General features: G+C 44.2%; 2 protein-coding genes across 2 annotated transcripts; both read right to left on the reverse strand.

The window, feature by feature from the left end:
* Window positions 1-8,052: 8,052 nt before the first annotated feature.
* snx10b (sorting nexin 10b) lies at window positions 8,053-10,344 on the reverse strand. The gene is made up of 6 exons (XM_034610232.1): window positions 10,235-10,344; window positions 9,871-9,957; window positions 9,668-9,768; window positions 9,427-9,528; window positions 9,051-9,251; window positions 8,053-8,429 (listed from the first exon to the last, which is right to left on the reverse strand). The coding sequence occupies exons 1-6, from the start codon at window positions 10,265-10,267 to the stop codon at window positions 8,288-8,290; spliced, it is 666 nt and encodes a 221-aa protein (XP_034466123.1). The 5' UTR covers window positions 10,268-10,344; the 3' UTR covers window positions 8,053-8,287.
* A 1,624-nt stretch (window positions 10,345-11,968) lies between these two features.
* Window positions 11,969-15,972, reverse strand: cbx3b (chromobox homolog 3b). Its single transcript, XM_034610233.1, has 5 exons — window positions 15,754-15,972; window positions 15,153-15,293; window positions 14,887-15,040; window positions 14,305-14,474; window positions 11,969-12,703 (listed from the first exon to the last, which is right to left on the reverse strand). The coding sequence occupies exons 2-5, from the start codon at window positions 15,290-15,292 to the stop codon at window positions 12,583-12,585; spliced, it is 585 nt and encodes a 194-aa protein (XP_034466124.1). The 5' UTR covers window position 15,293; window positions 15,754-15,972; the 3' UTR covers window positions 11,969-12,582.
* Window positions 15,973-16,216: the final 244 nt, after the last annotated feature.

A 16,216-nucleotide genomic window follows, 5' to 3' on the forward strand; every position in this document is an offset into this window, starting at 1 on the left:
CAGTCCTTTTCAGTTTGCTGCAGATATAATGGCCTTGTCAAGGTTTTCTCAAGGTTGCGAGAAAATGGGAAGGAAAATGCATTCATTAACCAATAACTCACTGTATCTTTCTCTCCCTGTATTTTTTCCTTGCTCCTGTCTCTCTGTTTTGTTCGTTTTGAGTGATGAGCTCGTCCTCTGTCCTCTGGGTGACATTCAAAGCCCACATAAATCCTGCTCTTTACTCTATAGTGCGGTGATAAAGCCTCTCTGCTAATTGAAGATGTAATGAATTACCATAATTAGTTATTGAATATACTACATTGGATCTAGAGAGGGGAAATGCTTTGTTTTACTGTAGGGAAGGGACGTAGTGCAAGAATGTGATATCGAGGCAGTGGAGATGCACCACTCATGACAACTCTGACAACATCAGCCTGAATAATTCAGTCATTCAAGTAGATTATGAAATATTTAAACCTGTTTTGGGATTGATGCCGAATTTGTGGATTCAAAGCAGAAGCAGAAATATTTCTTTTGCTGACATAGCTCAGTATTTCCCCCTAAGATACCTCCTTTTTAATGCTAGGCTACGGGTTAGCTTGCCAAAGGCATGTGAGGCTAAATATTGCCTCATTTTTATGTGCCAATAAAGGATTTCCTTAATGGATGTCAACTACATCCCCATCCCCCCCGTTAGATTTGGACAGCCATATCCTCAGAATATACAGGTTCTTTTATTGCAATTTAACATCAAGATATAATGTTTCATAGATAAATGCCACGGTGCCATTAATTTACCGAGCACTAAATTACACTAATGATACCAGAATATCACTAATTAATACTTGCAACCATAAAGATACACTTTTACCGGCCAAATATATATAGATTGAGCTTCTGAGTAATAATGAATAAATTTCCGTTTGCCGAGAAAGATGATGGAAATATAAAACAAATTTCACGTCGGATACAGAATCCATTTTTCACGGATGGCTTTGAGCTCATGTCTTCTTTTCTGATGCGTGTTTTACTTGTTTACGTCCTCTTTCTATCCACACCTCCTGTCAGTACACAAACACCCGCCTCAAAGTGATACCTGCTCATCTTCATTTATGCCATCATCATTTCATACCATTACCCCCGGGGTTAGTGGGGAGGCTAAAGACTTGATCTATACCACTTTAGAGAGGTAATCTTGATCAAGCTGTCAGCTGTTTCTTCTGCTCTTTAACCAGGTCACTGGACCATAGATCACGCCGCGGCTTCATGGAGAGTTTCTGTCAAGAATAACACAGCCTTATTTATGTGGTATCCCCTGACATTTTGCAGGAAATGTATTACCTCTCCAACTGGCCCACTGTCAGCATTCCATTAAAGCCTCTTCCCCCCTGGTCTAAATCTTAAAATCTGAAATAGACACTTTTTAAATGCAAGTCACTCTTAATTGAGGTCAGTTTCTGTTAACATAACTCACGGCAGCTGACAAATTAAGGTTTCCATGCAGCTCATTTATGACATTGCGGGGAGACACGGTGCATTTAAAGTGAAAGCAGAAAAAACGCAGATCATGACAGGCTTTGAAAAATTCATATTTCTGAAGTTTGAGGGTTGGGACTTTCATTTCTTTCACCGATTTTTCAATATCTAATGGATAAATGTGCGTTACGAGCGGCAGAGTGGGAGGGGGGAGGGGGGGGGGGATAGTGGCAGGCCAGTAAATATGGCTTTGGACAGGTCATTTATTACAAGGACCACGCCCACCTCTCTCCCATGTTATCAGTGTCTCCTGCTCTGTCTTCATCAAGCTGCAGGTCCAGTGTCTGACAGTCCAGTTTCCGCCCTCAAAGACATCGACGTATTGAAGATGCTACTAAAACGCCATCATGTGCCACCTGGAACTGTTACTGCTGCACTTGTCCTCTCTCACTTACTCCACTGTAACACCCAGGCCTCATGTGGAGTGTGGGGGTTCCGGCGGTGCGGCCTGTCAGCCGGGCGCAGAGCTATGTGCTGACATGTCACTCAGGATAAATCAGGCTTATCAAAGTGACGGGTGTTTGTCCACCTGCCATAAACATCTCCCACTCCATCGCCACACAGATTATTTACAAGGCTGCAGCCTCTGTACTCTGGCCCTGTTTATTCTCCGGCTGTGGCTCTAATATCAGGTCAGCGCTCCGCCACTGATTTACTCGGCTAGTTAGCGGGGTGAGTAATGACCGTGGGTGGTCTGGGAGGATAGTTTGTAATCAGGAGGGGTCAAAGATGCGAAAGATGCTCTAACTGTAATTACAGCCCTCGCCACACTGTGCAGCTCACACCTCACTGCAGCTGCCAGTCCTGTGCAAACTGATCATTCCTCCCTCGCCTTCTCTTTCGCCCCTTTTAACCCCCCCACTGAGTCAGATGCCACTGGTCGTAATGACCCCACGTTCAGGTTGGGATCCCATCTCACCCCCGGGCAGAGGGAGCGGAGGTGTGAGGGCTGCAGTTACAGGAGCTTGCTGAGCTAACGCAGTCACTGGATAGCAGACTGCTGCTGTGGCTCCCGCTCAGTGTCAGCTTTGGTATGTGTCCAAGCACAGGTCCTGCCAAGCTAACCTGAGCTAATTCAGTAGCCAAGGTACACACAGGGCTGCTCACCAGAGCCACGGTCTGAGGACACAGACAGTTTACAGTCTGCAACTACACACAAATTACACAACTTTCTGGATCGAATTCTTAAATGTGTGAGAGCGTATTTGAATAACGAGATTAATGTACAGATTTTGCAGTTTTGACGGATGCATTTTGATGATTGGGCCTCTTTGCACATCAAACCATAGTTTCATGTTACATGTGAAAGTTGAGTTATTGCTGGCAAGTCTTCAAGGGAATAAAAAAATATGACATTTGATTTATTTGTGACGTAGAAGTTGAGGCACTCAAATCAAGCATGGAAAAAGCCAGAAAACTGCACGTTCGATAATAAGCAACTTGGAGAAAGCCAGAACGCAACGCATTCTATAAATATGAAATGATATAAACACCTTTTAGTTCTGCTTTATATTTATTTGTGTGTGTGTGGGGGGGTGGGGTGGGGTGTCTTTCTCTGTTGAGACGTGTCAAACGGCTACTACAAGTATTTGATTCACTGTGGAGACTCAATACTTTTTACAGGCGCTTTAAATAAACTTGTGTTGCCTTACTGCAGTGCTCATGTCAGTAGCACCGGAGTAAGTGGAGTAAGCTCTGGGGAATAGTGAGAGAGTCTAAAGAAATCCATCTAAATATGATCAACAAGATGAATGTGATGATAAAAAAGTAATGTAATCTCAAAGGTCCTCTTACTGTCATTCTGAGCCTTCAGCTGGGGAACTTCCACACTTTGGGCACGTGAGGGTGATCTCACTCAACCCTCCGCTGGAGACGACTGTGAGGAAAGGTCTGAAAGCTCTGACGCTACCAGACCTTCTCATAAATGTGATAGTTCTGTAAATATTCCCAGAGGAAGGGATACAGTCAAATTCTCAGGTCTTTATTCGAAACGACACCAGAAATGCAGAAATTCACACTTTCAGGTTTGGCACTTCACATCATGTTGCGTGCATATTAATGAGTTTGACACAGGCCTATTAACATACCATGAATGATAATCATGTGAATTTAGGATACTCATTACATATGTATTAAATGAATAGCAGGTGGGGTAATTTGAGTAATTTGTGGCTACATGCAGACACTGGGATGATGGACGGTGTCTGGAGAAGACAAGCTGAGCCGGCCAGTGGATCTACTGCAGAGTAAGGAGAATTTAGGCTCATCATAAAAGATTTCCCCTTGCCTCTTATTTCACTTGGACATTTTTATGTTTTTTTTATTTTCTACCTCATTGCAGCCGTGAGCTGCCTGCTGATTTACACACACTGGCAGCGAAGCACAGAGGCCTCAAGAGACGGTGCCCTCTACCCCGCCATTTTTTTTTTCCTCCCCTTGTTCCTCCACCCTCCGTCGTCCTCTCGCTGCCATCGCCAGCCGTCTCTCCATTCACTGAGCTGGATCTGACCAAAGAGCTCCCCCTCTACTCGTTCCTCATCTCTAACAAGACATTAGTCTGGCGGAGCAGTTATTCACACATGATCTTGCGGCACACCGAGGGGCTGTTCCCCTGTGCCAAGACACAAATTCATACAAGGGTGAGCAAAAGACACTAAAGGTATCTTACAAAACTCCACTTCATTTTCAGAGTTATTAAACAATTGGCTGAGCTCATTGCAGCCATTAGGACTCTTGTTTGTGAAATGTCTATAATGTGAAATACTGTATATACAATAAGCACACACAAGGCCCTTCCCTCCCTTCTGTTTTCAACTCCTCCTGAGGGAACATATCAGATTTTACACACCATATTATTTCTGGAAATTATGAAGCGGTGATCTCAACTTCCCTTTTTCCCCCCTCAGGCCCAGCGTTCCGGGACGAGGAGCTGCCTTCACGCTGATCAGCCGCAGATTCCGGGGGGGAAGAGAAGCTGTTGCTCGCCATGGTACACCGATCACACCCGCTCCCAGTAATTGCAACATCAGTGCACCAAAAAAGGCGACAGCATGCGGTGGTGGAAGTAGCAGGTATGGAAGCCATGCAGAACCGAGCAGAGGTACCAGGGCTGCTGGGGTTTGATAAATGATGGATGGCTCTTAATTCAGCTCATTTCCATCTTGCGACAGTGGGGTCTCGGAGAGGAATGTTTCAGCCTTGAGGAAAAAGTGTTGTTTTTTTTCCATCAGATTGAAGCAGGTGTTAGGATGTGGTTGGCTCCTGGACACACACACGTACACACACACACAGCTACAAGGACAGATGTAATGTCCGAAAATCCCCTTTTTGGCTCTCAGGTTGGGGAGTTTTTGTCGCCCTCAGTAAATCCTCCCTCAGTGTTGGCATGAAATGTGGAAGACCTTGAAAAACACCCAGGGCCGAGGCACATGTTATTAACAGTTCAATTAATCCCAGACTTCCAGATCATTTACCGCGCTCCCTCATCCGCCTCTATATAGTGAATGTGATTGTCTTGCTGTTTAACAAGCTCCACGTCAGTATAACCAGCCTCAGCCATTATCACATCACTGCTATTGGTGTTATGACTCTGGCACGGTTCCTACGAGGTCTCATCCCGTATCTATTGGCAATGGAGCTGGGCCTCTCTGATATCGACTCATCCCGGTTCCACAGAGTTGCAGTCACAGAGATTTAATATCTCAAGTGGTGCTGAACTCCTCTCGCTACTAATGGATTCTGTATAATGTGGCACTTAAAATGCATTAGCTGCCGCTGATTTATCTGTAATTTGCCTCCACTGGAGCATATCTCCCTCAATACTTCAATTTGTTTTTGGCTTATAGTGGGGGAACGCTGATTGGGATTTCATATTGTTGCGTTTGAGGTTTGAACATTTGGCTCTTTCCCCCACGTAAAGTGTTTTTTTGTGTTTTTTCTTTTGTGTAAATCGCGGTTAATTACACAACAGTGGGGATAGTAAGTCAAGCATGAGATCACAGACATAAGGTGGCGTTTATTCGAGCTGTTGTGGCAGAAAGACGTGCTGACTTGGTCTGAGGCAGATGGGCAGCTCCCAGAGGGGCCGTTTTCCTTCATCTTATCTTTTAAAGTTTTATGTGTCAAACAATAAGCATGCTAATTAGATTAAACTGAGCTAAAGCATTTGTGGAAATAAAGAGAACCTGATTTTCTTTTCTCTCTCTCTCTTACTTTTATGGTTATATCCAGCTAAGTTCCGCCCTGAAGTCAGAGTGATCGTTTGCCAATTGATCAGTTTCAATGTGTCGGTGTCGTCATGGCAGCAGAGCCGATCTGACAGGCCGAACTGCAGCGGCTCAAGGTTAACGGCCAGTGCACCAGAGTCACACACCATTTAAAAGAGGAGTCAATACAGCTCTGGACAGGTTCCACTGAAACCACCAACATAAACGTCTCAGTGCACAGGACCGATCTGCAACAAGCAGCACTTCACTGTTAGAGACTTGTTGACACCAGTTGCAGAGACATATGGCAGAAAGTGTTACTGAACACAGCCAAGCATGATCTGTGTCACTGTTGATCTGAAAAATACAACAAGATGACTTTCTGCACACTGTGCTTTTTAGCATTTAAACCCTATCGCCCACTGACACACACACACACACACACACACACACACACACACACACACACACACACACACACACACACATACACATACACATACACACACACACACACACACACTACTCATTAAAAGTATTAACCTGAATCCAAAAGAAAGGTGCCATTTAAAAAAAAATTTAATTTACTATTCATTTGTACTGTGAGTAAATTTTATTTCCCATCATGAAGGATGCTTGAAAGCCTTGTTCACGATTCCAGGACTAAACGTGTCATGGAGAAATGGTGAAGCTATATGTGTCATTTTCTTGGTCTAAAAATAGTCAAGTGTAAACTTGGATAGAATCTGAAAATAGAGTATCCACAATGTGTTTAAGTATTTCAGTGAAGACCTAACCTCATAAAATCTTTTTTTGCCTGACATACCCAAGTGCCAAGAGGAACTCTAAGGACACCTCATGTGAAGGGCAACAACTTCTCGTTTCGGAAAATGTGCTTGTTCATTAGTCTATTTTAAGCCATTTTTGAATAACAATAACTAGGACATGTTTAATGCCAGACATATGGCAATCACCACATACTGTACCTTCTACATCTTATCAGTGACACCACGGTTCAATTTGAGACTTCTAGGCCTGACCTTGTGGGAGACAGGGAGTTTTTTTGTTTAGTTTAAGTGTTCCCAGAATGGCCAAATTGTGCCGAGCAAAACTACAAAACTGCTGGGAGAAAAAACAAGATGTAGCCCATAGACTCGTGTCTAATGGAGCGACTGCATACAATGAGGTCACCACAATGTCATAGTGAAGTGAAATATAAGAGTTTGGACTGAGTGAATTAAATGTGCCTTTCTGACGACACAGCCGGCTGCTAAAACGATCATTGAAGAATGTTTTATGCAAGAGGACAAAGGAAGGTTGCACAAAACTCCCAAGTATGAATTCATGAAACCACATTTAGGATATAACATTGAAAAAAAACATTAGTAGATTGAATGGTAAGACAGGTGTAGCTCTCCAAGTGCACACATCTGTGAAAACGCAGAGGCATAAAAATCCTCCTGAATATCCGCCCCAAAGCAAACATCTGCAGCAGCCTCCGTGCATGTGTTTGGAGGTGCAGGGTGATGCTGGCTCCACGTCGTTAAGCACTGACAAAGACGACACATGCATTTACTGCATTAACATACCTGGATGCGCATGAGGTCACATATACACCCACACATCCTCAGGAAAGGACGTTCCACCCCTCCAGTTTGATGTGGTGGGCTTCCCTACACACTGCCCTAACTGTGCTGCTGCTCAGAGCAGAGCAAGTGTGGGTTGACGTCACCCCTCTGCCCCCCTGCAGCACCAGCCTTTTGTCTGATTCTGAATTTATAATGAATATCACAGTGGCTGCAGAGACAAAGCAGACCTAATTAGCTGTGCGGATCTGTGAGTTGGCCATCGCTCTGTTTAGTGGTCATTACATCTGCATAAGATGCTCACTGTGGGAGCACATGCACAGACACACGCACACATGTGAGGCTACAGTGAAAAGGTTCATACAAAATACTAAGTGACAGATAGAAAAGGTGGCCTGTCAGTGCAGCTGGCATTTTGTTCTGCAGGGAGCGGTAGAGCCTGTCTACCTGGTGGCCCTCTCAGACAGGAGCGAGCCCGCCGGGAGTCCACCGGACCTCCTACCAGCCCCACACCTGACAGGGGGGCTGTCTGAAGGCTCTGCAGAGACACTATTACACATGTCACACTGCTAAGCACTGCAGTGGCCACCATGCGACAGGCTCCCCACACCTTACACTTTATTATTAGGAGAGGTTCAGCCACAAAGACGCACTACGCTGTCACTGCTGAACATATCACATTGTTATGGGCGCATACATGACCAGTGTCACAGTATAAATGACCAGCACTCACAATGCTTCTGTTAGGTTTGTTTATGAAGTAAATACAAGACAGTTACAAACAGATGGATGTAGCAACACTGCCATCTTCAGGTAAGTGGATGCCACCACAGACAGAACACAGTGGTAAACAACTCTTCTTGGATATTCTTTTATTGTTATTCACTGAACATAAAATGCATAAACGAGAAGACAAAAATTAGGAGAAAACAAGTTTCCAAAAGTGCAGTATGATGGGGTAACAGCCAGCTTTCCTCCTCACGGGATGAGGTTGGTGTTTTCATGTAGAGTCAGATGAGCTGCTGAGAGATTCCCCTGGCTGCTTCCCATGAAGTCAAGTGAAGCTGCACTCGCTGCTTTCTTTATTTCCAAATCTTTCATCTGAGGCTCTGGATCTGAGCTGGAACAACAAAAGATAATATAGGGCATGGAAAATGAATTAAAAATGATAATAATCGAAATAATAATGATAATAATAATTCTATTTATAAAGCACATTTCAAGCAAATGAGCCCAAAAAGCTTTCCAAGGTCAAAATAAAACATGCAACATTAAAGGGTGAACACAAAACATATGCCAAATTAAAGGTTCAGTGTGTAGAATTTGACATCTAGTGGTGAAGTTGCATGTTGCAGCTGAAGACCCCTCACCTCACCCTCCTCTTCCAAACATGACAGAAAACCTGTGGTAGCCTTCAGTTGTCATAAAAACTCAAAAGGCGTTTAGTTTGTCCAGTTTGGCCTAAAATTCCTATTCAATTTCGGCCAATAGATCCCTCTCACATAAATCTAACACACTGAACCTTTCAAAGATTACAAGAGGTGTAAATAATGAAACACGTGCATAAAAACATACTTACATCAACAAACATACACAGGTATACATTTACATGCACAAGATCACAACTACATTAGGTTGTTTATCTGAAAGAAATCCACCCTCACAGGTAATGGACCTAATAATGCGTTTTTGGTGAAACGGCAGAATTCTTTTGGGAGTGGAAAAAGATTCATTAGAATACCTGTCAGAGTCAGAGTCGCAGCATATCTTCTGCAGATCGTCTAAGGAGTGGAATCTTCTCAGGCCGCAGCGCTCCACCGCCTGCGCCACAGAGAAGTGGGTCCTTCCAGCAGCACAGGCCTTGATCTTGGACACGCTGAGCTTTGACTGCAGGAAGAGGTGCAAGCAGCTGTCTGACAGCAGCAGAGGGTTGTGCACGATCCTGGAGAACAAGTTAAGGTTACTACATGCAGTCTTACATTGTTTTTTACTCATGTGAAAGCAGCAGTCACGAGGCCCCCTGTTGTTTATTGAAACACTGATTTACCAATTTTATTATCTCCCTGCTGTAGTATGTCAAAGTTCCTGAGTGTATTGATCTGTGGGATCATTCTTACTGTTTCAGAAAACCCTGGAGCCCCGTCATACGCTCAGAGATCTGTCGGGCGCTGTTCAGGCTGAAGAAGGGATTCTTCCCGGGCAGCTCAGGAAGATGAAACCTGTAAAACACACACACACACACACACACACCCTTGAGAATGACACTCAACAGATCAATCTGAACAGGAGAACTGAAAGTTGATGTGACCTTTTGCTGTCGCTGAATGTATTGCTCAATACACAGTAAAATGAACTTACATTAGCTGTGAATTTGCTTGTAGTTTCTGCCTAAGCCATACAAACTCGCTGTACCTCCTCCTCACGGCGGAGACCTTCTTGGTGAAGCAGACGCTGTCGGTCTAAAGCACGACACAAGTGTGACACACGGCAGGTTACACTAAACTCCAGTGTTGCATAGAAAAAGACTAACTGAAACAATTTCATATAATCATTTTACTTACATGTAAACAAATTTCATAGTCTATGTAGGCGTGCCAGAAGTCATTCTTTTGTATCCGCGGGTCCCGCACCCAGACACTGACCACCTGCTGCATGGAGAAGACAGGAGAGACTCTCAAACACTGGACTGAATGCAGTGGTTTTTTAAAAAGGGAACTTTTTATTGGCAGATAGAGGAAGTGCTATGAGCAACACGTCAAGAATCAGAACTGGAAATACCCAAAACATTTCCTTTATTGCTCAGGAGGTAAAATAAGTTTGTTGTTTAAGCCTTTACCAGAAGTTAAAGCTTCCAAATATGACACAAGGTTTTTTTTTTATGATGCATCAAACTTACTTTACAGTATAACAGCATATTGAACCTACCTCACTCGCAGAGTTGTCTGTTCCTTCTCTCATAATTCAACTTTCATTAAGGGCGAATCTCAGTAGTTTAAAGTCATCAGAATAATGCTGTGCTTAGCATTGTGCCTCCGGTTTTTATTCCTAGCTTTTCTAAGTGAAAGCAAAGGTTTTCAAAATAAAGTCACAAGACCAAAGACCAAAGGCTGTGAGTAGCCCCTCCCCTTTTACCAATTTTTCTGATAATTTCTTTGAATTCATAATCTAATAATCTAACATTTGAAAAACATGGAAAAAAAGAGAAAAACAAAAAGGAAAGTGTCACAAAATGTTTTCCTTTATTCACAGAGACTTCACAGATCTATGGTCAGTTACAGTAGTTACAGTAGGAGGTGAGTTTTAGGAGGTCGAAGGTTCAGCTGAGTGTCCCATAACTACGATGGGAGATATGTCGAGTCAGGAGACAGGTTTCGTGTCCTTGCCTGTGGAATTACTGGAAGACAATGCTCTCCACCAGTGGACAGTCTCACGTCTAAAGTGCTACATTTAACAATCCGTTTTAGTCATCATTAGGCGCACCATTTATCTAATGTATATAATGATTGCCTGGATTTCCCTCTGTCTAAAAGCACCTAATATTCCTTTATAAAAACAACTTTTGATGATTCATCAGAGGTGAGATCATTTGTTTCATAGCAGCTGATCTGGGACATTTTCTGGTGGGGCACATTTTAAAATACATGTTTAAAACATCAACCACAGGGGTCATAGAGACACAGTGAGACACAGTATAAAACATGGCTACAAACACCTCACACAATACAGGTTCAAACAATATGTACGTTAGAGCCCGACTGATTAATCTGTTTGTTGATAAAAAACAACGGCTGATATGAGCCTTTCACGGACATTCAGAAATCATTTTTGCCGATATGCTACATCATTAAAACTTTCATTTTACAGAAACAACTACACTGAAAAACCCTATGGCTGTTGGAAATATCATAATGTAGTGTGTCCAAAACAATCTGTAGTTTATCATTATTTTGTTCTTAATTCAAGTTGTATTTATTTGGTTGTATTCGTGTTTTCTTTGTATTTATAGTTATTTATATCAAAATTGTAAGTAAAATTTTAAAATATCAAGCCTCAGTGACATTTCTTTGTCATAGTGACATATTAAGGCTCATTTATGCTGCCTTTATGTATGAAAAGAGATAAGTCCGTTTCAAACGACGTAACCTTCACAGCCCACTTATTTCCGTGTGTCCTTTATGTTGGCGTGGTTAGACAATGCATCCACTAGAGGGCAGTGCAGAGTTTCTGACAACAACAAACATGGCGACGAGGGAGAAAATTGAGATAACGTAGGTCTGAAGAGGTAAAAGTAGCTCTTTGCCCTTTTGTCCCAGGTGAAGTAACATCATTTAGACGCCTGTAGTTTCTTAACACCTCCTCAGTTCTGTCATTGTTGAAATCTCTTTCCTCTTTTGCTTAAGCTACTGGCTACACCGCCCCCTATGATTCCCGGTGGTACTGCTCCTTTTCATTTGATTCGTCTGTATCCTCAAGCTTTCACAAGTAAAAAATACAGATGAAATCAACGCAGAGTATAGACTGACGGCTCGGTCTGTGTTTCGTACACATATCTAACGTTGAGCATAAATGAGCCTTAAGGGATCATTGCCAAAATATATATGTAGGCCAATATATCAATACTGAACTTTTTTGTTTTTTACACACCAATATCGTTACTGGCATCAGCCTCCAAACATCCATGTCAGCCGGGCTCTAGTGTAGACAATCCAACCTAAGCTAGGTGCACTGGAGGTACAGATCGGACAACAGTTAGTTCACTCTGCCTACAAAGTGTCGCTATACAAGATAAAACGCTCACACTAAACCAGGGACCCCTCCCAGTGGAGGACTAGAGATACTAAATTACTATATAACAGTAGTCTTGAAAACAAAACACATGTCCACAGTGATTGTGTCGGCTACATGATGACACATGACCAAAGCTGCTACAGGTTAGTCTGACCTCAGACCGGCTGCTCTTCACACACAGGTTAGTTTAAGTCTCCATCACAGTCTCCACAAAGGCACAGTGACCTTGCTGAGCACCACGGGACAGAGAGCCCTAAATATCCGTCCCCGCTGAGGTTCTTCCACCCGACAGATTCCGAAACTCTTACCTGCAGCGGGATGCAATTTCACACAGCGTGCTTCTAATGTCAGCTGGAGGAGGACACTGGATGGAGGTTAAACTAAGCTTCAGGTGAGAACGCAGCCGTTTACCAGTTCTCCTCCGTACTCAAAACAAACACACACACACACACACCCGCCCGCAAACACGCTAACACGCGCGCGCTTCACGGCTCCTCGTCTCCACAGTGCCAGGTCAGCTTCTGCTCGTAGAAGTCGATGACCACCTGGGGACACCTGGCGCTGGCTTCACGCGCAGGCAGCAGGGCCACGTCATCGGAGTCCTTCCTGTGGGGAAACACACGGCAGACGGAAAACATTAAAAAACGGCCGCCACCTATTTTTTATGTATGTAAAATGTTTCAGCAGCAACACACACGCCTGCCAATTTAGAATAGGTTATTGTGAAGTCACGGCTAGGAAGACGACTGGACCACATATTTTTTTGAAAGCACAGCCAGTGAAATATCTAATTACGGTTGCTCCGACGTCAAGAGGTAACGCAGCTATTTAGTTTTCCATTTCCTCAAAGTCTGGGGCAATAGATGTTAAAGGAATTTCTCTAAACTGTATCTTGTACAGATCGAGCTCCGAAGCACTGGACCTTCCCATAATGCTTTGTTTGGTGCGGGCATGTTGCTTCAGGTGCCACGTGAAAAACAGATCCACGTGTTAGAAGCACTGCACCGTGGTTTATAATACAATGAGCAGTGGATTTTACGATGCTGCAAAGTTATCAAAGTGCAATCAGATCATCTTTCTCTGCAATGATCACCAGGTATACGACGAATAAATACCTCACATTGGACAAGACATTCATAAAAAACGTTTGCATGCATGTATTTGATTGGCCAATGCCGCACATGACCAGATGTTTCATTGTGTTTTGACAAAAGTCGAGCTATGAACACCTATCCTCCATGCACGCCACTTCCTTTTTATTCAGCAGATTTCTGGTATAAAGTTTTAGTTTCGAGATTTCGCAAACAGTGTCATGTGTTCCTTTTTTCAAACTTAACAAATCTTGTAGAAAACCCATTATTTGACTAGCTGTGCAGTTCTTCCCACGACTCGTGAACTGTAAATCTGCAGTCTGCCAGTCACATACACTGGTTTGAATGTGTTTCAGTGTGATGACGTCCTCAAACACATTCAGCGTGGAGATGTTCTCCATAATCAGGGTTTCTGCAGGTTACAGGAGGTTAAATCGAAGACTTTTTGAAGACCATAATGAACGAGATTTACGATCTACTTCAAATACGTCAGTTACCGGAGTCACGGAATTGTTAATTGAAGATAAGGTGAAGGAGCCTTTTAGAGAATAACCCTCGAAATGCCATGTTAGCTCGCAAACTACAGACACAGCCACACAACCAGGCAGACTTTAATAGGATATAATTCTGACTGGGATGTCTGCCGACTCCGTTATCAGTTACAGTCTTGTTTGTAGTTTTATTCCAACATGCTAATATCTGTATTGTTGAGAGTGAACTGCAGCACAGTCACCTTCTAAAACCTAATTTTAAAATGTGACAGAAGTAGCGTTAAGTCCTACCTTAACGTTAAAGGCCCAAAATTCAGATAATTCAAATTTAAAGAGCCCTTGGAAACCCTGATAATCTGCTTTTGAATCTGGGAAATGTTTTGTCAGGTTGCAAATGTTGACTTAACTTTCAGTAAATGATACTTTCACACTACACGTTTGGCAAGTGGCTCAATTACTCAATGCCAACAGCACAAATCTGACACGTGGATGTTTTTGTCTGAACAAGTGCAGTTTGAAGCTTCTCCCCTCAGAACAAGTGCGACTTTTACCACCACGCAAACATTTACCAAACCGCCGGCGCTCGCTCAAGGACGGGAGGAAAAGGGGAAGCAGAAGGAGTTACCATTTGACGAGGAACATGAGCTCTCCCTGTCTGTCTGTGGAGCCAATGATGCATTCGGGCTCGAGGTAAGTGCCGAGGTTGGCGGGGGAATCTGAACGCTCGTCGCTCGGCTCGAGGACGTCGCCGTCGCTCTGCAGAGTGCAGGCCTGCTGCTGAGGCTGCAAGCAGGACTGCAGGGAGAAGGACAAAAGTACAGTGGTTACAGGAAAACACCGAGGCCACATGAGCATTAGTTTTACTGTATACCCCATTGAGAAAAGAGGAAATGTTACTGCTTTCACTTTCAGGGGTATTGCCAAACTAATCACCGACACATGCCGTTTGGTTTCCTACTTAAATCTACCAAAAAAAGCAGAAATGAAATCGTCCAACATGTTTTCACTGGACTCCGATGCATCCTCTTTTGATTTCAAGACAACAATAGAGAAAGACTGCAACTATGAACCTTTTGTTGTGCTCAACAAGAAAGGGATTCTAATCATGTTCCTCCTTTTTACAGATTCAGGTGCAGACGCTCCGTAAATAACATGGAAAACAACTGCACTCACAGACAGGCCGGCACTGCATTCCTCACATACTCACAATTTCCGTCTCTTGCTCTGTCATTTCTTCTTTGGGAATGAACTCGCTGTGCTCTTCCTCATTCTCATATGAGAGATGGAGGGCGTTTCTCAGGAACTCATTGATGAGCTCGGGACAGTCCAGGTTGTCCTCGGGTTCCCAAGTGTTCTCTGCACTGTGTTGGAAAGACGACAGAGAGAAGGAAAAACAACAAAACAAAAACTCTCAACCATCAACTGCAAAAGCTGTGAGGAGGCAAGTGTGTGATTGTGCGGCACCTCACTCACTCGGTGAAGCCTTTCCACTTCAGAAAGTACTCCACTCTGCCGTCAGAGACCCTGCGGCGAATGATCTTCTCCACCACAAACTCCTGGACAACTGTAGTCTCCTCAGTCTTCCTCTGTTTGGCAGTCTGCTTCTTTCTCATCCTGCCAGGGAACAAAACAAGCATGACAGCCAGCTCATATTACTGTCACACAACACACACACCCCCACACACACATGCACACTGGCAACACAACAGAAAGGGTCTTATTTCTCAGTTTGACCTCCACACTGATGCACTTTCACTGTCCCTGCAGCTGCACAATAACAACACGGCTCTGCTGCTGTGTCCTTCACACAATGATCGCTTATTATAGCGCTCCACCTGCTGTTCGGATCAGGAGCACAACACGCAGCTGTCTCACACGCACACGCAACACGTTACTGTTCCCCCCACACACACACACACACACACACACACACACACACACACACACACACACACACACACACACACACACACACACACGTGCTCGCACAGTTCAGCAGAGAACATACGAACACACGAGAGGAGACGTGTGTGTGTAACGCACAGGGCGGAGGAAGGAACAATGTGGCACGTACGCTCTCGGTGTTCACTTTGGTCTCTGCGGGTCACAGCCTGCTGCTCTGCTCGGGTTGTGCCGCTGCTCGCTGGGAACCGCACTCACGCACACGCACACAGACACACACCGCGCCGTGGGTCGGTGCCGCCGCTTCGTGCGTAAACCGCGTCCGTTCGGCGTGTTTACATGAGCGAGGCAACTTTTTCATGAATGGCTGGAAATTAAAGATGGCCGTGGATGCTCGGAGGAAGTGGTTGCCAAGGGAAAAGGTCATGCCAGGAAAACCGGGAGGAGACGACGGGGACGCGCACGCCGCCGCGGCCAATCAGAGAGCAGTGCGCTCCGTCCGGAACAGGCCCGCCACCCAAGGGCGTCAGAGGGGAACGACAGCGGACTGTGAGCCTGGCATCGAACACCGCTCCAGACGGGCTGATGTTTTAGTTCACTGTCAAACACATACGGAACCGGATATTTATTATTAT

This window comes from Hippoglossus hippoglossus, chromosome 16 (assembly GCF_009819705.1).
Source record: "Hippoglossus hippoglossus isolate fHipHip1 chromosome 16, fHipHip1.pri, whole genome shotgun sequence".
Lineage (NCBI taxonomy): Eukaryota > Metazoa > Chordata > Actinopteri > Pleuronectiformes > Pleuronectidae > Hippoglossus > Hippoglossus hippoglossus.

What these genes read in the sequence shown, in the direction of transcription:
- snx10b (XM_034610232.1), bottom strand. Translation starts at nt 10,267, where the DNA reads ATGAGAGAAGGAACAGACAACTCTGCGAGTGAG. An exon ending in CAAGCAAATTCACAGCTAAT is followed by an intron (nt 9,529 to 9,667) that starts GTAAGTTCATTT and finishes TGTGTTTTACAG; the next exon opens with GTTTCATCTTCCTGAGCTGC. An exon ending in CTCCAGGGTTTTCTGAAACA is followed by an intron (nt 9,252 to 9,426) that starts GTAAGAATGATC and finishes CTTGTTCTCCAG; the next exon opens with GATCGTGCACAACCCTCTGC.
- cbx3b (XM_034610233.1), bottom strand. Translation starts at nt 15,292, where the DNA reads ATGAGAAAGAAGCAGACTGCCAAACAGAGGAAGACTGAGGAGACTACA. An exon ending in AAGTGGAAAGGCTTCACCGA is followed by an intron (nt 15,041 to 15,152) that starts GTGAGTGAGGTG and finishes TTTCCAACACAG; the next exon opens with TGCAGAGAACACTTGGGAAC. An exon ending in CTCATGTTCCTCGTCAAATG is followed by an intron (nt 12,704 to 14,304) that starts GTAACTCCTTCT and finishes GTTTCCCCACAG; the next exon opens with GAAGGACTCCGATGACGTGG.